General features: G+C 54.3%; 1 protein-coding gene across 1 annotated transcript; it reads left to right on the top strand.

The window, feature by feature from the left end:
* The first annotated feature begins 815 nt into the window (after positions 1 to 815).
* PLEKHO1 (pleckstrin homology domain containing O1) lies at positions 816 to 18273 on the top strand. The gene is made up of 7 exons (XM_056853553.1): positions 816 to 837; positions 1718 to 1899; positions 2458 to 2607; positions 9970 to 10110; positions 11481 to 11585; positions 16072 to 16173; positions 17502 to 18273. Exons 1-7 carry the CDS (start codon positions 816 to 818, stop codon positions 18267 to 18269), a joined length of 1470 nt encoding a protein of 489 aa, XP_056709531.1. The 3' UTR covers positions 18270 to 18273.
* Positions 18274 to 22621: the final 4348 nt, after the last annotated feature.

The raw sequence follows: 22621 nt of genomic DNA, 5'->3' as shown, positions 1-22621 counted from the left end.
CCCAGCAGGAATGGGGTGGGGGCAGGGATCGGTCACTGCTGAATATTTTCTCCCTCCCAGGCATCTGTTACCTACAGCTGGTGGGCTGTATCCCATCTACATGGAGTTTCTCAGGGGATTCTTATCTTTCCCTTCATTCCCACCCTACAAGCAGTAGAATCATAGAATCATAGTTGGAAGGAGTCATAGAGGCCATCTAGTCCAACCCCCTACACAATGCAGAATCAGCCTAGACTAGAGCATCCCCGACAAGTGTTCGTCCAGCCGCTGCTTAAAGCCTGCCATTGAGGGGGAGCTCACCGCCTCCCTGGGAAGCCCATTCCACTGTCGAAAAACTCTTATTATAAAATATTTTCCCCTAATATCCAGCCGGTACCTTTCCGCCTGCAATTTAAACCCATTATTGCGAGTCCTATCCTCTGCTGCCAACAGGAGCAGCTCCCTGCCCTCCTCTAAGGGACAGCCCTTCAAATCCTTCAAGAGAGCGATCCTGTCCCCCCTCAACCTCCTCTCCTCCAGACTGAACATTCCCAACTCCTTCTCAGCCTTTCCTCGCAGGGCTTGGTAGATTCATATTTTTATATTCACAACTACCTCCCCCACCCCCAGCAACCGCGACTCCATGCCCAGAAGATGGCTGGAAAAAATCCCCTCCAGGCTCCCTGGCCAATCTGGCCTGGAGAAAAATTCCTTCCTGACCCCAAAGTGGTGATCGACGCTACCCTGGGCATGTAAGAAAGGGCCACGAGAGCCAAACGCTGGCACAACCCCTCCTGCCTTCCCTCTTGGGATCTGCCTAAGTTCGCAAATCAAACATGGTGAACAAACACAGGGACAGTAAGTTGCAATTTCCCCTAGTCCTGCTGGGCTAAGAGGCCCCTGTAACAGTAGCGGAGTTCCAAGACATTGTTCCTCCATGGGGAGATGCGGGTTCCCCTCTGGATGAGGAAGCTGCCTTCTACTCAGCCAGCCCCTCGGCCCATCAAAGGCAGTTTTCTCTACTCTGCCTGGTAGCAGCTCTCTGGGAGCTCAGGCTGAGGTCCTTCCCATCACCTGCTGCCTGGTCCTTTCGAACTGGAGATGCCGGGGGGATTGAACCTGAGGCCTTCTGCATGCCAAGCCCACCTGTGGTATCTGAGATAGTTCACTCGCAGATGCCAGCCATGGCCTGGAGCTGCAGTTGGGTTCCCATCCAGTCAGGGGAGGGCTGTGGCTCAGTGGTAGAGCATCTGCTTGGCATGGAGAAGGTCCCAGGTTCAATCCCCGGCATCTCCAGTTGAAAGGACCAGGCAAGTAGGTGATGGGAAAGACCTCTAGCTGAGAGCCTGAAGAGCCGCTGCCGGTCTGAGTAGACAAGACTGACTTTGATGGACCAAGGGGGGTCTGATTCACTATAAGGCAGCGTCATGTGTTCATGTGTCCCCCCCCCTTTCCTTGCGACCCCTCCTCCTGCTAGGGAGATCCAGCATTGGCATTTGGCCTCCTGAAGGCCTGGGCTTGTTGGTTTGCACACTGAGAACGGATGCGTTGACCTGCAAGGGACCCTGGGGAGGGGGCACAACCCTTCCCCCAAGCAAGCAAGGAAGGAGGCCTCTGCCTGGGGGAGGGGGGCTTGGGCTCCGGGCTGCCCCTGCGCTGAACACCGCGGGCCTCTCTCTCAGGGGCTGGGGGGCGCGACTCCCCGCCCGCCACGCACCTGTCCGCACCTGTCCCCCAGCCCCCCACCCACCCCCGAGCTTCTTCCTCCTGCTTCTGGCCCAGCCAACCAGGGAGCGGCCCGGGACGGCTGGGGACCAGGCTGGCCTGCAGGGGACCCCCGCCCAGGGGGGAGCCGGGCGGGCCCGTGGCTTGGGCGACCCGCCTCCTCCTCCTCCTCCTCCTCCTGGGGATGAGGCCAAGGCGAGGGCTCCGTTTGCCCCTTGGGGGGGGGGTTAGAGGGGGCGGGAGAGGCGTCCCGGGGCGCCTCCATGTCCCCCTCCCCTTCCCACGTGCATTGTGCAGGGGGCTGGACTAGACGGCCCTGGGGGTCCCTCCTCGCCCGGAGTCCCCACCGGCCAGGGAGGGTCGGGGGGGGGTCCTTTCCCTCCCCGCGCGCGGCCAATCCGGGGCATCCCCTCGGGGGCGCGCGGGGCCGCCTCCCCACGTCGGCCGCGCGGCTGAGTCAGACAAAGGAGGAGGAGGAGGAGGAGGAGGAAGAGGAGGAGGCGCCCCCCCCCGTCCTCGCCGCCGCTGCTGGGCGGGCGGGACGTCACGGCGCGGCTATAGATGGGGCTGCGCGGCGCCCGAGCGCCCAGCCCAGCCGTGCCCAGCCGCGGGGGCCATGAAGAAGACCAACTCGGCCAAGCGGGTGGGTGCCTGGCTGGGTGGGTGGGCAAGGGGCCGGGGGGGCGGGGGGAGGCCGGGAGGGGGGGGTGGCGGCGCCCCCCGCACTGACCCGCCCCCCTTGTCGCCCCGCAGGGCCCGCCGGAGGGGGTGGCCCCGCCGGGGGCGCCGCCGGAGAAGGTGGGCTGGCTGCGCCAGCTGCGCGGGAGGGGCCTCTTCCGCCAGCTGTGGAGGCAGCGCTACGCCGCCCTGCGCGGGGAGCAGCTCTGCGTCGCCGAGAAGGAGGTAGGCGCTCTGCACATGCTCGCCAGCCGCGGGCGGGGGGCAAGGATAGTGGTCGCCGGGAGACAAAGGGCTGCCCCCCCCCACTGTCAGGCTGTCACTGAATGGTTCCCAATGGTTATTTTAAACCTGTTGTCTAAGGGGGGGGGCACTGGCCACCGGGCAAGCTGGCCCCATGGCCAGTCCGCCACCGGCTCCGCATCGGGCCCGGCTTTGCACCCCCTAACCCTGGAATTGCGCTTGGGGGGGGGGCAGACAGGCCCCCTGGCCCCAGGAGCGGGGGCCACCTCCCGTGCAGAGGGGGGGGGGAGGCCAGCTGCAGTCCTGAGGGGCTGGGGGGGTGCAGAGAGGCTTTCGGCTGCCCCCCTTGCAAAGGCAGTGGGATTCCCACCAGAGCCGGCTGGGCGGGTGGGACACCCAAGCCTTGGCCGGGCACAGTGGGGGTGAAGGGGAGAGGGATGCACCCCGCGCTCCAGTTGCAGGGGCACACGGCATGGGGGGTGGGGGGGTTGGAGGACCCCCGCACAGGCCCAGTCGAAGCCAGGAGGGCCCCGGGGGAGGCTTGTTCCGGAGGGGAGGGCCGTGCCACACCAGGGAAGACGGGCACCCGTTTCTCCTTCATGGACCAGGCGCTCCAACCATCTAGCAGGATGGGTGCAAAGAAGTCCTGTTTCCCCAGCAGACGGGCTGCCGTCTTTTCTTGCTGGCGAAACGCACTTTCCTTGCCCCGGGTCAGTGGCTAGACCCCCGTGGGCTGGAGCCGCCCACACCGGAGGCCCCTCTAAGATGTGAGTCGGAGTTGAACCCAGGGAGAGAAAGGGTCGGGGTTCACTCCGTGCTGGCACCCCGAGAACTGGATGGCGTCCTTCAGCACCAAGGAACAGACAAAGCTGCCTTCTACTGAATCAGACCCCTGGTCCATCAAAGTCAGGATTGTCTATTCAGACTGGCAGCAGCTCTCCAGGGTCTCCAGCAGACAAAGGTCTTTCCCATCACCTACTTGCCTAGACCCTTTAACTGGAGATGCCGGGGATTGAACCTGGGACCTTCTGCATGCAAAGCAGAGGCTCTGCCACTGAGCAAGTGATGTATTGGGGTGGGGGGGACATTCTTCTCCCAACAGAAGCAGGTCTGGGCACAAAAGTGTATTGTTGGCTCTGATAAGGTGGTTGCCGTGGAGGCAGACCAGGGCGTGCAGAGGTGTCTGTTGATGGGCTGTACGCAGGAGTCGTGTCTCGAGATTAAAATGATCGGACTTCCTGGGGTCAGGGCAGAGTCTTCATGTGGGGGGAGGTCATCTGGTTGGCCACACTTGGGCCACCCTGGGGAAGATGCTTCTCAACTTTCAACAGCAGAGTTTCCAGCCCTTAAGATTCCCCAGGATGTTTACATGGGGAGGGCCCAGGCAACCAGGGAGCCAAGCTAAGTGGTAGTGGTGGAAAGTGTTGACAAGTTGCAGCCGATTGATGGCGACCCCAGAAGGTTTTCAAGGCAAGAGATGAAGAGAGGTCTCTTGCCTTGAAAACAGAGGTCTCTTGCTATTGCCTGCCTTTCTGTTGTGATCATAGAATCATAGAGTTGAAAGGGACCACCAGGGCCATATAGTCCAACTTCCTGCACAATGCAGGAAGTTCACAACTACCTCCCCCCCACACACACCTCCAGTGACCCCTACTGCATATCCAGAAGATGGCCGAGATGCCCTCCCTCTCATGATCTGCCTAAGGTCACAGAATCAGCATTGCTGACAGATGGCCATCTAGCCTCTGCTTCAAAACCTCCAGGGAAGGAGAGTTCACCACCTCCCGAGGAAGCCTGCTCCACTGAGGAACCACTCTGACAGTCAGAAAATTCTTCCTAATGTCTAGATGGAAACTCTTTTGATTTAATTTCAACCCGTTGGTTCTGGTCTGACCTTCTGGGGCGACAGAAACATCTTGGCACCCTCCTCCATATGACAGCCCTTCCAGTACTTGAAGATGGTTCTCATATCCCCTCTCGGTCTTCTGCTCTCCAGGCTAAACATCCCCAGCTCCTTCAACCTTTCTTCATAGGACTTGGTCTCCAGACCCCTCACCATCCTGGAGTTCCTTGGTGGTCCCCCATCCAAGTACTAACCCTGCTTCACTTCCCAGATCTGATAAAATCAGGCTAGCCTGGGCCATCCAGGTCAGGGCAAAGAGTCAAGATGGATTTCTGAAGCGAGGAGTCTTTTGCTCTCTCCGGTTCTGGGGTTCTCATCCTTTTGTCCCTGTACCATCTGGATCAGGTTTCTGCTCATCCTCTCCCACGGAGTAGCTCAGCACATCCTCCGTCCTTCATTCAGGCAGGAAGCCCACCCCCCCTGCCCCCACTCTGACTCAGGCTCTGGCTAGGGCAGTTGTTCCCCAAACCTTTATGTCACTTCGTGGAGGCCTAGAAGCGGCTGGAAATAGACTGAGTGATTTTGAGTCAGCAGGAAGGAAGGGCAGTTCAGAGAGGCCTTGGAAACCTTACTCCCAAGGTGCTTTGATGGCTGAGGGGAGGGATTCCCCCTGCTAGTAAATGTGGGGCCCAATCCAGTGGGAAATTCTCCTGCGCAAGCACCCACTGAAATAAACAGGAGGGCAGTTCCCATTCATGTCATAGACTCAGAGAGTTGGAAAGGACCACCAGGGTCATCTCGTCCAACCCCCTGCACAATGCAGGAAATTCACAAATACCTCCCCACCACCACCCCCACATCCCCAGTCAATGGGACTTGTGCAGGAGAACTTCTCGCTGGATAGTGCCCATGATGGTCTGTCTCCAACACTTCCTGCCACCTTCCCTTCTCTTGGGGCCCCGCCTGACCCTGCTCCTCTCCAAGGGCTCCATCTTTCCTTTCCCAAAACCCTTCCTCCTCTCGCCTAATCCCAGAACCCGAAGGAAAGGCATCCCATGCCGGGGATCTGCCAGTGGTTTCCTTTTTGCTGCTTCACTTGCTCTGGCTGTAGAGTGAAGCAGCAACTCGCTCACGTGTGTGTTGCTTTGGGCGTGTTGGTAGCCCCTTGGGAATGTGAGCAGCTCCGGAAATTCTCAGCGTGGCCAGACGGCTTCTCTTCTCCCTGGACGGTCCTCTACACCCCTCCTCATCTTATGATAATACAATCCTAGACAGAGCTGGACATTCTCTGTGCTTAAGGAAACCCTTAATTCTGCGGAGGCAACCCAGATTCTACAGGTTCTCCCTCTCTCATAATACCAGAACGTGGGGTCATCTGCTAAAGCTGGAGGGTGAGAGATTCATAACTGATAGGAGGAAGTATTTCTTTGCAAAAGGCATAGTTAAATTGTGGAACTCCCTGCCCCAAGATGTGGTGGTTGCCAGCTTGGAAGGCTTTAAGAAGGGAGTGGACGTGTTCACGGAGGAGAGGGCTATCCATGGCTACTAGTCAAAATGGATACTAGTCATCATGCATACCTATGCTCTCCAGTCTCAGAGGAGCAGGCCTATTATATTAGGTGCTGTGGAGCACAGGCAGGATAATGCTGCTGCCGTGGTCTTGCTTGTGGTCTTCCTAGAGGCCCCTGGTTGGCCACGGTGTGAACAGACTGCTGGATTTGATGGGCCTTGTCTGATCCAGCAGAACTTTTCTTATGTTCACACATAGGTTTTTGACCTGTGTTTGTCATGCAGATTAATCTGATTTGCATATTAGCTTAATTTTCATCGTTCCTTCAGCTAGCATTTGGAGGGGCAAAGCATGCCGAGGGATCTTGGCCCCTTCTCAGGCTGTCGGGCACTGCCCAGATCTTGCCTACACTGTGGCACATTTCTGTCCAGCGTGCTGTTGGAATCCCTCAGTCCTCTTTTCAGAAGGAACTCCAGACCGTGATAAACGCGTTTCATGTGAATCTGATAATGCCCCTGGTGAGTGAGAGGCTGTGCTTATCCATGCTGGAGAGTGTGGGGGTGGGGTGGGGTGGGGGGCTCCATCCCCGTCCATTCTGCTTAAAAGATACCCTGGGCTGAGCATCTGAAGTGTCCACACCTAGAGGAGAAGGCATGCACCTCCTAGTGGGTCTCTGATCGCTCCTTCCTTAAATAAGGACAACAAATGTTAACCATTTCATTGGCACGACCCCTATACTAAAGCGTCAGTTGCAGATTTTAAAGACAAATGAGATAATTGGGAAACTTTGTGGAATGGAATCCTTTTTGTGTGTCTTCCAAAGAGTGTTGAGCAGAACAAAATCCAAGCCTGGTAGCACTTTAAAGACTTAACAAAATTTCCCAGGGCAAAAAGGTTCCTTGAGTCAGAGCTCAGTTCCTCAGATAAGAGTGCCGACCGTTGCTCAAGCAGACAAATATCTGTGTGTTTGATCTGTGTTTGTCAGCCGCCTTGAGCCCTGACATTAGGAAGAATTTTCTAACAGAGCGGTTCCTCAGTGGAACAGGCTTCCTCGGGAGGTGGTGGGCTCTCCTTCCCTGGAGGTTTTTAAGCAGAGACTAGATGGCCATCTGTCTGCAATGCTGATTCTATGACCTTAAGCAGTTCATGAGAGAGAGGGCATCTTGGCCATCTTCTGGGTAATGGAGTAGGGGTCACTGGGGATGTGGGGGAGGTAGTTGTGAATTCCCTGCATGGTGCAGGGGGTTGGACTAGATGACCCTGGGAGTACCTTCCAACTCTATGATTCTATAAGGGGAAAAAGGTGGCAAATTAATGTTTCAAATAAATAAATGCTTGCCCAGAAGCTAGGTCAGCACTATCAAAAAATGTTTGGCATTATGGATACGGTTAAGCAGCTTTCCAGCAGAGACTCTTGATTCCATGAATGGTTAAAAATAAGTGAAGTAGACAGCGATGTCCCAAACGAAAGGCAAGAATCCTGCGTCCTTCAGTGCCCTTCTGCCTTCCCGTAGCCCAGAAATTGGCAACTAAAACTCACAAGGCCCTGTGTCACTTGCTTCCTTCTGATACAAGTGATCATAGAATCATAGAGTGGGAAGGGGCCATCCAGGCCAGCCCCCTGCTCAAAGAAGGATCGGCCTAGGGCATCCCTGACAAGTGCTTGTCCAGCCACTGTTTAAAGACTGCTAGAGAGGGGAAGGAGCTCACCACCTCCCTAGGCAGCCCATTCCTCTGCTGAACTACTCTCACTGTAAAAAAAAATTTTTTTTAATGTCCAGCCGGTAACTTTCCGTCCGCAATTTAAACCCATTATTGCAAGTCCTACCCTCTGCTGCCAACAGGAAGAGAGCGATCATGTCCCCCCTCAACCTCCTCTTCTCCAGACTGAACATTCCCAGATCCCTCAGCCTTTCCTGGTAGGGCTTGGTAGGGCTGGGTCTCCAGGCCCCTGATCACCCTCGTTGCTCTCCTCTGCACCCACTCGATTCTGTCCACATCATTTTTGAATTGAGGTCTCCAGAACTGCACACAATACTCCAGGTGCGGCCTGACCAATGCAGTGTACATTTTGACGGCTTCCCTTTCTCAAAAACCAAGAGTAGGCGGTGGTATCGTCTTTATCTCATGGAAAGAAGCCATTGCTTGTGAGATGGTTTGCACCCCACGTGCTCTGTGAATCAGTCCCGTCTGTGGAAGAGGACAGTCCATCTGGACATTCTCTTGCGCAAGTCCCCTTGCCGTGAGATGGGGCTGGGCTGGAGGATTTGCCCCGATCATGCCCGTTGTGAGCGCCCAAGGGTGCATCTGGGGGTGGGTGCGCCCTCCCAGGCTTCTTAATTGGGGGCAGCCCTCCTTGCAAATGCCAAAGAGGTTTTCTAAGGTGGAGCATCAAATGGCAGATGGGGGGGGGTCACTGAAGGACAATAGGTGCGGCCTCCCCATTCATTTCAGTGCAGGAGTGTGCCAGCAATGTTACTGTAGCATTGGAGATTTCTCTCCTCTGGTGCCACAGAGACATGTGTCACCCCCCTCCCCATTTCCCAGACTCAGTTGCTGGAGCAGACCCCTCCCTTGGACTCCAGGTTGACTCGGGCCTTTCCATAGCTAGCCAGCAAAGACAGATGGTACCAAAGATTATCTTAATTGCTTTTAAAAGTGCCCCTCTGACTCCGACACACCCGTTCTGCCCACCCCTGCTTGCTTGCATTTTCCCCCCTGAGATCGATTCGTGAGAAAAACAGAGCAAATCCCCCCTCCCGCATTAGCTGTGTTAGGTCAGCTGAACACAAAGCAAAAAATCGATGTGGCCTTTCTCTCCTTCCTCTCTGCTCTCCGCCAGGGAGGAAATGGCTCTGTTTTGTTTTTGTTCCCGAGCAGGAATACGCATGACGTTTCCTGAAGCTGCCCCACGTCCATCCCTGGCTCCCTTTCCTGCGCATGTCTCATTGAGAAATACGTAGGATCCCCCAGATGACCGTGCCCCAGGGGAACATGTCCGGCTGGTTCCCTCGGCCCCATGTTGGGCAGCTGTCCCAGCAGGCGTTAACTGCAGCCTTTGTAATCTGCTGGATGGAGATTTCTGCGATACTTGAAAGTCTACAAACTCCTATACTTTTCTGAGATGGGTTACTTTTTTAAAAGTTTTGGATCAGAGCCGGGGCTCTCTAGACCACCGTTGTGTGTCTAGCACCCGGCAGTGATTTTGTCCATTTGCAGTAGACTGCGGGAGTTTCCTGGGTTCGAGCCCAGTCGTGTTGGCCGTCTTCCGTGCCGGCCTTTTAACTGTGGCCAGATAATCTCTTCTCGAGGGACCGAAAGCTTAGTGACGGGCGGATGCGGTTTCTTTCACATGTCACAAATCCCAGGATTGGCTGTGTGTATCTCGTGCGACCCCAGCAGCTCCTGGGGTGACATGCAGCAGAGATCTGGCCCAGTTAAAAATAGGCTACGCTCCTCCTCCTCCTCCTCCGTGCCTCTTTCGAGCAGGCCCTGGCAGGGCACGGGGTGGCCTCTGCTCCGCTTCAGAAAGTGCTGGCGCCAATCTCTCCTTCGAGGATAACATGACCGGCTAGAATTAGCCTCACTGGGTGTGTGTGTGGGGGGGGGGTAGTTGTGAGTTTCCTGCATTGTACAGGGGGTTGGACTAGATGACCCTTGTGGTCCCTTCCAACTCTATGATTCTATGAAAAATAGGTTGCGTGACAGAGCTCCTTCCATACCGCCAGCTGAAATTCCATCGTTGGGTGCAAGGACCATGCCGTGCGGGGCGGGGGGGGGGGGATGCAATGGCCATGTGGAGTGCCAGTCAGGCGGCAGGGGGGCCTGGAGACGCAGAACGACAGTTCCCAGGGTTCCCTGTCACGTGGGGGAGAGCTCAAGCCACACCACTTAACCCCATTTAGCCCCTGCAGGGGAGACGGGGCACTCGGGACCCTCCCCTTCGCACGGAAAAGACGGGCGTGTGCCTGTGCCTCTTCTCCATCTGCAGGTGAAAGACGAGAAAACCATCCAGGAAGTTTTTGACTTGAACGACTATGAGAAATGTGAAGAGCTCAGGAAATCCAAAAGCCGGAGCAAGAAGAACCACAGCAAGTTCTTGCTCACGCACACCAAGGAGCCTGGGAACACCGTAGGTCTTTTCTGTGTGGAGCTGGACTGCATGCGGCACACCAGCGGGATGGGGCTTAACTAGGGTTGCCAACCTCCAGGCGGGGCCTGGCGATCGTCCAGAGTTACAGCTGATCTCCAGACCACACAGATCAGTTCTCCTGGAGGAAATGGCTGCTTTGGAGGGTGGGGCTCTATGGCATTAATCCCCACTGAGTTCCTTCCTCTCCCCAGCCCCCCCTCCCCAGGACATCCACCTCCGGCCTGACAACCTTGTAGGCAGATCTTTGTCTCCCCGCACTCCTGTTCGCCAATCAGCCTTCCCCTCCGAGAGCTGCCGACTTTTAACCAGGCCTTTCAGCATCGGGTCAAAATGCAGCAATACCAGTGGATGCTGTTGACCTCCGTGCCATGAAAACCTTCAGCGACCCATTCATAGTTATTTTGCTAGACCCGAGCAAGGTGCACCCCCCCCCCGCAAGGGGCTGGGCTTGGGCCTGGACATCCACCTGGAGACTCTGATCTGGACTCTGGTGGGACTCTGATCTGGAGAACCGGGTTAGATTCTCCACTCCTCCACATGAGTGGCAGAGGCTATTCTGGTGAACCGGGTTGGTTTCCCCACTCCTACACATGAAGCCAGCTGGGTTACTGCTAATCACACTCTCTCAGCCCCACCTACCTCACGGGGTGTCTGTTGTGGGGAGGGGGAGGGAAGGTGATCATCAGCCGCTTTTATTCTTCCTTAAGTGGTAGAGAAAGTCAGCATGTAAAAACCCACTCTTCTTCTTTTTCTCCCTAAAGGAAGCCCCTGCAGAGCATCACAAACCCTCCCCATTGTGCACCCCACGCAGTCATTTGGGGGGTGGGAGGCTTAGCCAGAGAACCGGCTCTGGGAAGCGCAGTGCCAGAAAGTTCTCTGTGTTGCTGGACGCTGCAGGCAGCAGGAGCTCTGGACGTTCAGAGCCTTTACAGAGATGTCTTGGAGTTGCCGAGTGGTCAGCGGTTTCCAGGCTGGAAATAGTTAATCCTAAAATAGTTTCCAAGGGTAGCCGTGCTGGTCTGCAGTATTAGAGCTAGATTCCAGTCCAGCAGCACCTTAGAGACCGGCGAGGTTTTTTGGTTATAAGCGTTCGAGTAACAAAGTTTGAGTATCAAAGAGAGCTTTGACTCTCAAAGGCTTATACCCAAAAAAAAACCTGCCGGTCTCTAAGGTGCTTCTGGACTCGAACCTAGCTCTTTTACTAAGAGTTTCAGCATTTGAACTCTCTGTCCACCTGGAGCAGGTGGGTGCTTCTTCCCACTCCTTTGTAAAGGTTGTTTGAGGATGCCGTGCTCCTGGAGTGGCCAAAAGCCCCCTCCGGCTGCAGCCACAAGTCCCTTCTCTCCTAGGCACCTAACCTGGTCTTCCTGGCCGTGAGTCCCGAAGAGAAGGAGTCCTGGATCAACGCACTCAACTCCGCTATAACCCGGGCCAAGAACCGCATCTTGGATGAGGTGAGCCATCCGCCTTGTCTCTGTGGACCCCTTGACCTCTGCTCCCATGTGGGACCCAGGGAGCCCCCGGGGACCTCGTGACACCTCGGTCAGACCTCTGTGGACAGAAGGGCCTGCTTCTGGTGCCCCGGCCTTCTGAGAGCAGGCGAGTGGTACCCCGGGACAGGGCCTTCTCGGTCGTAGCACCAAAGCTCTGGAACTCTCTCCCCATAGAGACTTGCCTGTCCCCTTCTGTTGCTGTCTTACCCTAGCAAGTGAAAAAGGGCAAGAGTCCAGTAGCACCTTAAAGACTAACAAAAATATTTTCTGGTAGGGTATGAGCTTTCGTGAGCCACAGCTCACTTCTTCAGATACAGCTAGAATGGGAATGTGAGGATGTTTAGTTAATCTGTATCTGAAGAAGTGAGCTGTGGCTCACGAAAGCTCATACCCTACCAGAAAATATTTTTGTTAGTCTTTAAGGTGCTACTGGACTCTTGCCCTTTTTGACTACTGCAAACAGACTAACACGGCTACCCACTGTGAATTACCTAGCAAGTGAAGACTATTTTTGTTTCGTTTGGCATTCCCTCACATGAACACATGAAGCTGCCTTATGCTGAATTAGACCCTTGGTCCGTCAAAGTCAGTATTGTCTACTCAGACTGGCAATGGCTCTCCAGGGTCTCAGGTAGAAGTCTTTCACATCACCTACTTGCCTGGCCCCTTTAAACGAAGATGCCGGGGATTGAACCTGGGACCTTCTGCATGCCAAGCAGAGGCTCTACCACTGAGCCATGGCTCCTACTTCCTAACTGATCTTTTAATGTTTTGTATGTATTTTAACTCTGTTTTTAAACTCTAGTTATTAATTGTTTTCGTGATATGTGTTTGGAAGGGGGTGGTTTAATGGTTTTAAAATATAGTTTTTATTATATATGCTTTAAATTGAATAAGATTTAGTAAATGATTGAATAATATTTAGTAAGTTTTGAACAGATAATTGGCAAAAATAAAGTAGTATTAAAGATAATGTAGAGTTTAAAGGAATAAGTAATGAATACAAGTATCTTTAATGTTTTTTTAGTATGATAAAGTCTTAAATATAACATGGGGGGCACGGAACGAGATATGAGTAGACCTGGTCACGGAGCATGGGGCTGTTTTGTTTCTATCTCTTTTATTCCCCTATTTCCCTCTTTTTTTCTTATTCTGTATCCTGCAAAAATTTAATAAAAATTTATTTTTTAAAAAAAATTGTTAGCCACCACAGAGGCCCTTGTAAGGGCAGAAAGGCAGGACACAAATGCTGTAAATAAATAAATAAAGTGGGGCCCGTGGCCGGTGAGATGAGGGGAGTGGACATATTCATGGAGAATAGGGGTATTCATGGCTATTAGTTAAAATGGATACTAGTCATGCTGCATACCTATTCTCTCTAGTATCAGAGGAGCATGCCTATTATTTTAAGTGTGGTGGAACACAGGCAGAACAATGCTGCTGCAATTGTCTTGTTTGTGGGCTTCCTAGATGCCCCTGGTTGGCCACTGTGTGGACAGACTGCTGGACTTGATGGGCCTGGGTCTGATCCAGCAGGACCTTTCTCATGTTCTTATGTAACCCTCTGCTAGGGGACAGGTCTTGGTGGCGGTGCCTTTGAAACATGTTTAGAAACTGCCGCCGGTCCCAAATGTGGCAACCAGATTACGTTGCTGGCACAATTCAAAACTGCGTAACCGGGTGCAATTCAAAAGGCTGGTTTTGATGGTTAAAGCTCCAAACAGTTCAGCAGGGGTATGGGCACGACTATCCCCACACATTGCTTAGAGCTGTCGGCTCTTGGCCTCAGGACGGCATGGGCAGACTGTGGGGCGCCGGTCGGTGGCATATGCACCTTGCAGCCCCTGCCACCGGGCAGGAGGCAGGCCTGGTTCCTTCCCGTTCTCCTCCTGCCTGTCCTGAGGGGAAAACGGAGACCACCGTCTGTTGTCTCTGATGCTGTGGAGCCATCTGCCTCTCTCCCTCCCCTTTGTGAGCAGTGACTCATTCTGCGCGTGGTGGAGAAGTGGGAAAGGGAGAGCCGTTTCTCTGCTGCTAAATTGGGGAGAAATACATCCTGTGGCCCATTCCATGGCAGCTGCCATTTGGGTGGATGGCCTGCCAAAACCAAGCTACTCCGCAGGTTCCCCCGGCATCAGGGCAGATGATGAGAGGGAGGGCAGGAAGGTTTGCATCACTGTTTGGCTCTCGTGGCCCTTTCTTACGTGCCCAGGGAAATGCCGATCACCACTTTGAGGTCAGGAAGCAATTTTCCTCCAGGCCAGATTGGCCAGGGATCCTGGAGGTTGGGTTTGTTTGTTCTTTTGCCATCTTCTGGGCATGGAGTATGGGGTCACTAGGGGTATGGTGGGCGGGTGGGAGGTAGTTGTGAATTTCCTGCATTGTGCAGGGGGGTGGACTAGATCAGGGTTCCCAAACCTTTTGAGTCATGGAGCACTTTTTAAGAGAGAAATGTGTCACAGAGCACTAATTTTCACCTAGCACCTACATACTAAACCAAATGACAGTAGTATTTTTCTTTCCAGTCTCTTCATGGAGCACTAGGAGATGTTTTGTGGAGCACCAAGTGCTCCACGGAGCACAGTTTGGGAACCTCTGGACTAGATGACCCTGGTGGTCCCTTCCAACTCTGTGATTCTATGGCACGGCATCCCCCATTCCAAAAACAAGAGTCATGTCACTTCTCTGTATTACATAATACACAGCTGTTGTGCCGGGAATGTTCCCGTAAACAAATATAACCCCCTTCCCCAGCTGGGAACTTTCAGATCTGCGTGGTCGCTTTGGCAGCGGTAGGAACAAAATCCTGATTTTGGTCAGACCACCCCGGTGCTGTTGATAGCGCTCACGTAGTCTTGATGCGTACAGTCTGTTCTTCATTGTTTCCTCCACAAAGATTGTCAAGTTTTGTGGCGCTGCAGGGCCTGAGTCGTGGAGTTCCACGGTGCTGCGAGTCACACTAAACAGGCCTATTTGGGTGGGATTCGGCCTTGGCAAGCAGAGATCTTCCCTGGTTGAGATGCGGGTGGGTGGAGCAGCCCTCTCTGTTGGCATCGTGGTCTTTCCGCCCAAATGGCAGGCTTCAGTTTGGTCCTAGATGTTTGGCGCTGTTTCTCAGGCCGGCCTTTTCTTATTTTGTATTTTATTTTTACTTGGTTAGTTCATTTTTATCCCACTCTGGGTAGCCAAAGCGGCTTACAAAAAATACAATACAATTGAAACGGGTTTAAATAAAACAAGCGAGAAACAAAAAGTACACAGGGCATCCTGGGCCGGTCTCCCCGGCTTACTCCATCAAGGCCAGGGGCGAAGGGCCTTTAGGCTGTCGCCCTTTGGATCATGGCCCTTCCCAGACACTCAAGACTCACAGCAGGAGCGAAACACTCTCTCCCAAATTCCCCTCCTTGCTGAATTCTTATTTCTGTGGACACACTCTGGAGACCCCCCACTTCTTGGGTGGGGGGGGAAGGCACCCATGGGAGGGTTGGGGAGAGCTCCTCGGCCAGAAGAGCTGGCAAGCCCCAGGGCTGTGCAGCTGCGTACCATGCAAGGGGACTGTTCCTTTCAGCGTGGTGCAGTGGTTAAGAGCAGTGGTTTGGAGCGGTGGACTCTGATCTGGAGAACTGGGTTTGATTCCCCGCTCCTCCACATGAGCGGCGGAGGCTAATCTGGTGGAATTGTTTCCCCACTCCTCCACATGAAGCCTGCTGGATGACCTTGAGCTAGTCACAGCTCTCTCAGCCCCACCTACCTCACAGAGTGTCTGTTGTGGGGAGGGGAAGGGAAGCCGGTTTGATTCTTGTTAAGTGGTAGAGAAAGTCAGCATATAAAATCTGACTCTTCTTTTAGCATTTTTAATCAGCGGACGTTGACATTCGCAGGGTTTGTAGTGGAATATGCACAATTGCGGATCTTGGTCGGCAAAGACTAGGGTTCAGCCCCGGGAGGTGTGGGCAGAAGGAGGGCTGGGCAGTCATCCTGGGAGGGGGCAGTGCCACACCCAGGAAGCGTTTGTCCAGCTTCCCAGAAGGCATTCCCAACAGAAGGACTTCTTGATTGCAGTTGTGACGGTTGGTCTGGTCTCCTTTTTGACAGAGGATGGAGCGCTCTGTTGAGCGCTCCATCCTCTGTCAAAAAGGAGACCAGACCAGCCATCCCAACTGCAAACAAGTAATGCTGAGCATTTGCTATTGGCCCCCTCGGGACGGTTCGGCTTTGCCAGTCGAGGAGCTGCCTCCCCGGAGATATTCCAGCTGTTTGTTGTGAGTAATGAATATGCTGGGGGGGCCCCCTCCGAGATCAGCGGACGGAGGCTCTGTCCACGGAAAGGCAACACTGAAGGGATAAATTATTCACCGAGATCTCTCAGCCGGGCTCCAGTTGCCGCATTGAGTGCAGGCAAAGCCGCTCCTTTTGATGGCTGATGGGTGCTTGTGTGTCATTTCAGGTGACTGTGGAGGAGGAGAGCTACCTGGCCCATCCGACGCGCGACCGAGCGAAGATCCAGCACTCCAGGCGACCCCCCACCCGGGGACACTTGATGGCTGTGGTATGTACAGCAGGAGAGAGAATCCCACCCTGACCTCTCCTGCCCAACACTCAAAATGAGGAAATTATGTGTCGGCTGGAACGTGGCATTAGGGAGGCCTGCTTTATTCTGTCCGCAGCTGGGGAGAGCGTCCGTTTGCCAGTGCCGAATTTGGCTCTCCCCCATGGGTACTCTGGCCCAAAGTTCGCATCAAAGCACCCCCTTTCTCTGCCGTAAGGCCTGCTTTTCATTTGGGGAGGTCTCTCAGGCCAGGCTTCATAAACCTCCCTGTTACGGTCACTCCGGTTATTTCACAATATTTCTGTTTAGGCCATCTTTTTGCATTCAAGGCAGCGTACACGTCAAAATAACACCGATGGTATGATTCGCATGACGTGAAAGGAAGGTGGGACAGAAGGAAAGGAGGGAAAGAGGCACATGTAGGCCTGAACTCAGCTGCTGCTCCATCATGAGGGCATGGAGGGACTGCTGATAGAAGCACTTATGGAGAGAGGGAGGAAGGCAACGGATCCCAGTCAGGCCAAAGCATAGGGCTTCTTGGCTTTATCTCCCCTTCTGGTGCAGCCGGGTGGAACAGAATCTGGATTGTCCTAACATGTAGTTGTGTGACAACTTGAACCCTTTTGGGGAGGGCGATATTTGGACATGGAGATCTATTGGGAGGAGGAAACATGGGTGGGTTGAACTAACCCATTAGTGTCATCTCCATAGCTTATCCTTCTTCCACGGGTAGCTCAGGGTGGCCGGCATATTGTTTTTCCACGTTATCCTCATAACAATGCTTGGAGGTAAGCTAAGTTGAGAGATCATGACATACATTTCATGGCTTGGGTGGGGACTGAACTCTCATGTCCCTGATGTCCCCTGAACTCCTGTAAACAGCCCCTTCCAACTCTATGATTCTAAGTCTTTGAAACATAGTCCTGCTTCTGTCTTACCATCCAGTGGTCCAAAATCTTGTTTCTTTTGTTCTTGGTACGTCTTTAGTTTTTTGCAGGTAGAAAAGAGAAACCCATATTAGAAAGAGAACCAGATTCGAGCCCAGGAGCACTTTAGAAACCAACAAGATTTTTGAGGTATGAGCTTTCGAGAGTCAAGGCTCCCTGTGTCAGATACCAAGGGAGCTTCGACTCTCAAAAGCTCACACCCGAGAATCTTGTTGGTCCTTAGGGTGCCACTGGACTCGAATCTATCTGTTCTGCTGCCCACCAACACAACTACTGTCTGAAACTGTTAGAAACAGGGTCCGTGATATGGTACTGAAGACTCTTCTCCCCAAAACCCCCCCAGCAAAAACAGCTCTTCCTTTTTCGGGTCTCTGTTTCCAGGCTTCTACCTCAACGTCTGATGGAATGCTGACCCTTGACTTGATCCAGGAAGAGGACCCTTCCCCAGAAGACCCCGTCACTTGCGAGGACAGCTTCCGGGTGGATCTGGATAAGACAGTAGCCCATCTCACTGCGGGACGGAGGTGTTCGGATTCCGAGAGCGCCAAGCCGCCGGAGAGGGGCCGGACAAACAGCCTCCCAAGACGGGAGGTCATCTCTTGGGACAGATCCTCGCAACGGAAGGATTCCTTTGACAAAGGGACCGTGTACACGCCTCAGGTTCCGAAGAAGCTCTCCCACACGGAAAAGAACAAATGCGCCTCCATGGAAGAGATCCTCTCTTGCCGGGATTCCTGCTCGGTGCACCGGGCGGTCCTGCGGAAGGGCCTGGGGGACCAATTTGCCGCCGCCGAGCCGGAGCAGCTGAGCCGGATCCAGGAACTTGTCGCGCTGAAACTTGAAAAGACGCAGGAACTCTTGGCAGAGGTGAAGGGCTATGGGGAAGGCAGGCGGAAGGCCAAGGAGCTGGACACGGGGGGCACCCCCTCCTCCTCTTCCTCCTCCCCCTCCAGGCCGGACTCGGAGGCCATCTTGCAGGAGACAGAGCGGCTGCTGGGGGAGGCCACGACCCACTGGAGCCAGGCCCAGCAAGTGCTGGCCGAGGTCCGGGAGCTGCGGAGCCTCTTTAAGCGGCTGGAGCTGCGGCTGTCCGACCCGAAGCCCCAGCAGACCCCTCAGCAGTCGCAGTACAGGAAAAGCCTGATGTGAAGGCAAGGGGGGGCTGGCGGCTGGGGAGGGGGGGTTGCTATCGATCTCTATTTTTCTTGACAGTGTTTGAAGCGTTGAGGTGCCTGTTCTCCTCCCGTCCCCGCTCCCAACAAGCCCGACCCTGCCTCCGTGGCGTCCCCTGTAATGCCCTCCCTTCCTCCAGCTCCAGAAGAACACATTCCAATAAGTCCGATTGCGTTCATGCTTTTTATTTGTTTGGAAAGCATCCTCTTCCCAATGAGATAACTTCTGTAAGTGGGTCCCCGAGTCATGCATAGTGCAGAAGTCATTCCACAAGATGGACTGATGGGTGCTGGATCTTATGCGGGGGTCTGTAGCACATAGAACGTCCTCTGGAGAATATATTTGGCTTCTGAGGGACAGCCTTTTGGTTTCTTTTGGAATATCTTTTGGTTTCTAAGGGTCTGGGATTGCAGAAGGGGAGCTCAGCAAACACCAGGGCTCCCATAAGCCGCCCCGATCTTTGAGGCCAGCTTGGAGTTGGGTCTCAGCAACAGCAATAGCCGTTTGCTAATTCCCTCAGCACCCCATCCCACCCTTCGCTCCTTCTCTGCCTCTTTCCGAGCGCCCCCCCCATCTTCCTTGGGGCCAGTCCTCTGCCCACAGTGACACTCCTGGCCTACCACAAGGAGAGTGAGCATCTTGCTGTCCGAACTGGATGATCTGTTTAATTTCTGCAACGTGGTCACCGAAGCAAAACGCCCCATCCGTTCCTGCTTGGCTCTAGTTGGGAAAACTGTCTCCTTGAATGGGAAAATCCAGTTTTAACGGCTAGCTCTTGCTCCAGCAGAATTCCTGGCCGCTGCTTAATGCCGAAGCCGTTTGTGGTTGGCAGATGCCGCTCAAAGTCTCTGGGTGCAAAACTCATGTCGTGCAAAGTGTTGATGGTGACAGACAGGCACCCGTCAGGTGTTGCTCGTGGGCCTGCGGCTAGCTTAGAGCCCTAGAGAATGCTGCTTTTTCTCCCGTGGTGAGGTGCGGAGGGGCAGCTCCCACTCTTCTCCTGAGGTTCGTGTATCTTCAAGCCCGAGGGAGCTCATCGTAGCCCATGCCAAGATCCTGCCCCAGGACCATGCAGGCCCAGGGGAGGGGCTGTGGCTCAGTGGTAGAGCATCTGCTTGGCATGCAGAAGGTCCCAGGTTCAATCCCCAGCATCTCCAGTTAAAGGGACTAGGCAAGTAGGCCATGTGAAAGACCTCTGCCTGGGACCCTGGAGAGCCGCTGCTGGTCTGAGTAGACAATACTGACTTTGATGGGCCAAGGGTCTGATTCAGTATAAGGCAGCGTCATGTGTTCACACAGCCAGGGTGGTTGGGTTTCATTTCTGCCACATTTGTTCCTTATTCCTTTGCTGATGTGTTTGACAAGAAGGGGTTCCAGGCACGGCATCAGTTTCTTTGGGACGCTTCCCCTGCTTGCTGCTGATTCTGGATCTGCAGAAGGCTTCGTGGCCGGCTCAGTGCCTGGCAGCTGACGTTTGAAGGGTCTCCCTAGCCAAGCCTGCCATCTTCTCTCCCACCTGTCTGGAAACTAGCCAGGTGGGGGAAGGAAGACCCAGGCCATTGGCACCAGCAAGGTGGGCCTTTGTGGAAGGGGGATGGACGGCCTGCTGCCTGTGTGTGGTGGAGCACCCTTCTCCCGGGGAGGGGCCACAGCTCAGTGGTAGAACTTCTGCTTGGCATGCAGAAGGTCCCAGATTCACTCCCTGGCATCTCCAGTCAAAAGGAATCTGGTAATAGGTAATGTGAAAGACCTCTGCCTGAGACCCTGGAGAATCATGGAGGGAGGCTGCAGCTCAGTGGTAGAGCATCTGCTTTGCATGCAGAAGGTTCCAGGTTCAACCCTCAGCATCTCCAGTTAAAAGGATCAGGCAGTAGGTGATGTGAAAGACCCATTTCTGCCTGAGACCCCGGAGAGCTGCTGCCAGTCTAAGCAGACAATAGTGACTTTGATGGATCGAGGGGGGTCTCATTCAGAATAAGACAGCTTCAGTGTATGTTCCAACCACTGCCCACCCCTGCACAATACTGGTACTTGCTCCCACCCTCCCTGCAGGGCTCCCAGAGAGGACCGCACGGCCTGCAAATGCCCAGGAGTGCCTGATGGCGCTGGTGGAGAGGGGAGGGGGTCTTCCCAGAGACCAGTCCAGATGGCTTCCCTTCTCGGCGAACGCTGCTCAGACTCGAGTCAGGCCTGGGGAAACCGAACCCGGCTCCCCGATCGTATCTCAGGTATCTTCATCACGCTGACATCTCCAGCTCAGCACTTGGTGGGGCAGAGAGGCTCAGCTTTCCTGCTTGTGTGTAATTGGATCGGAGGCGGAAATCACACTCTGTTTCTTCACAAGGCCTGGGGGAGGTTGTTTTTCTTCCAGAGGCCCCGTGTGGTGGAACGGAGCCCCCCAGAGCTGCATCTTCCGCCAGCGCTCTCTCAGGAAAGCGTTTCTTGGCACCCCTCGCCTGAGCCGAAGTCTCTGCCTCGGTGGGGCGTTTGAGTCAAGGGCTTCTTCTCTGGAGAGCCAGCGTGGTGTAGTGGTTAAGAGCAGTGGTTTGGAGTGGTGGGCTTTGATCTGGAGATCCGGGTTTGATTCCCCACTCCTCCACATGAGCAGCGGAGGCTAATCTGGCTAACTGGGTTGGTTTCCCCACTCCTCCACGTGAAGCCAGCTGGGTGACCTTGGGCTAGTCACAGCTCTCTTAGAGCTCTCTCAGCCCCACCTAGCTCACAGGGTGACTGTTGTGGGGAGGGGAAGGTGATTGTAAGCCGGGAAGGTGATTGTAAGCTGGTTTGATTCTTCCTTAACTGTTCGAGAAAGTCGGCATATAAAAACCAACTCTTCTTCCTTCTTCTTCTTCGCCAGGGAGAAGAGAAGTATCTTTGCAAAGGGGGAGGGATTGAGGATGACCGTTGGGAAGAGAGGCACTAAGCCCCCCTCCCCTAGGTTATAACTTCAGAGGGTCCTCAGGGGCAGACTCTTCTCTGCCACTCTGAGGGGCCCCTGTCAGTCTGGTGGGCCCAGAACAAAGGCCCAGCTGTCCCACTCCCTGGGGTTGGCCATGCCAAGCTCGCAAGTTTGGCACAAGGCTCCTAGAGCAGGGAGGCAGGGGTTTCAGCGCCAGAACCCAGGGCCTGCACACACCCCCGCTCCAGTGGTGCACAGCTGTGCCATGCAGGACTCAGCTGGGAAGGGGGCTTGACTCTCTCCCACTCCTGCAGTAGGTATCATTTAGGGTTGCAAGCTCTGGGATGGGAAATACCTGGAGATTTTTGGGGCACAGCCTGCAGAGGGCGGGGTTTGGGGAGGGGATGGAACTTCAATGCCATAGAGTCCAGTTGCCAAAGCGGCCATTTCCCCCAGGGGAACTGATCTCTATTGGCTGGAGATCAGCTGTAATAGCAGAAGATCTCCAGCTACTACCTGGGGGTTGGCAACCCTCATATCACATGGCCTTTTAGGGGCCATAGAAGCCACCAGGGCTGGCTTTCCCTGGGCTTGGAGGCTTCCATCCGATATGCCTAGAGGGGTGTTTCCCAGAGTTGCCAACCTCCAGGTGGAGGCTGGAGTTCTCCTGGAATTGCAGCTGACCTCCAGCCTACAGAGATCAGTTCCTCTGGAGGAAATGGCAGCTTTGGAGGGTGGACTCTGCGACATCACATCCCTGCTGAGCTCCCTTCTACAAACTCAGCCCTTCCCAAACTCTACCCCCCAGATCTCCAGGAATTTCCTAACCCCAGAGTTAGCTACCCCACTTCCATCTTCCACAGCTGGTGTTTCTGGGTCCTCTTCTCTGCCTACAATCTAAGGGCTTGTGAAAGAGGCAGAAAGCGGCGTCTTCTTTGAGTCAACTGAACTGTAAGAGCTCTCTTCTTTGGTTCCCGTCCCCCAAACGCCGACACAGCTCTCCCGTCTTGGTGGCCTGATGTGGATTAACTAATCTTTGGAGCGTGTGAAGGGTCTCTTTCTCTGCACGATCGGAGAGATTAGGGTGGGCTCAGGCAGGGTGGGGGAATACCCCAGCATTGTGCTCATTTTGTGGCTTCGTTCTCAAAGTGTGTGTTAATCTCTGTATTTTGTTTCGGAAAGGTACTGGTGGAATCTTTTTAAGTGTTTTCTTTTCTCTCTCTCTCCCTCTGGTCGCTTTGTTCCTTTAGGCAGCCATTATTTCATCACCCTATTTTATTAGAATTCCAACTAGCCCCTTTGCATTCCAGGTTTTTAAAAAATTTCCATTTCATTTCTGCATAGTTTGAAGTCCAAGGTAACAGTCAGTACATTTTCCGAGAAGGAGCGGAGTTAGTCTCTGGTGTCCTATACTGGCTCAGCAACCAGC

The sequence above is a fragment of the Euleptes europaea genome, chromosome 7 (genome assembly GCF_029931775.1).
Source record: "Euleptes europaea isolate rEulEur1 chromosome 7, rEulEur1.hap1, whole genome shotgun sequence".
In the NCBI taxonomy this organism is placed as follows: Eukaryota; Metazoa; Chordata; class Lepidosauria; order Squamata; family Sphaerodactylidae; genus Euleptes; species Euleptes europaea.
This window is presented reverse-complemented; position numbering and strand designations above follow the sequence as displayed.

Excerpts from the sequence above, each read along its gene's own strand:
- PLEKHO1 (XM_056853553.1), top strand. The coding sequence starts at position 816 with ATGGTGAACAAACACAGGGACA. Across the intron at positions 1,900-2,457 it reads CTCCTGGGGATGAGGCCAAG|GGCCCGCCGGAGGGGGTGGC; the intron begins GCGAGGGCTCCG and ends GTCGCCCCGCAG. Across the intron at positions 2,608-9,969 it reads TCTGCGTCGCCGAGAAGGAG|GTGAAAGACGAGAAAACCAT; the intron begins GTAGGCGCTCTG and ends CTCCATCTGCAG.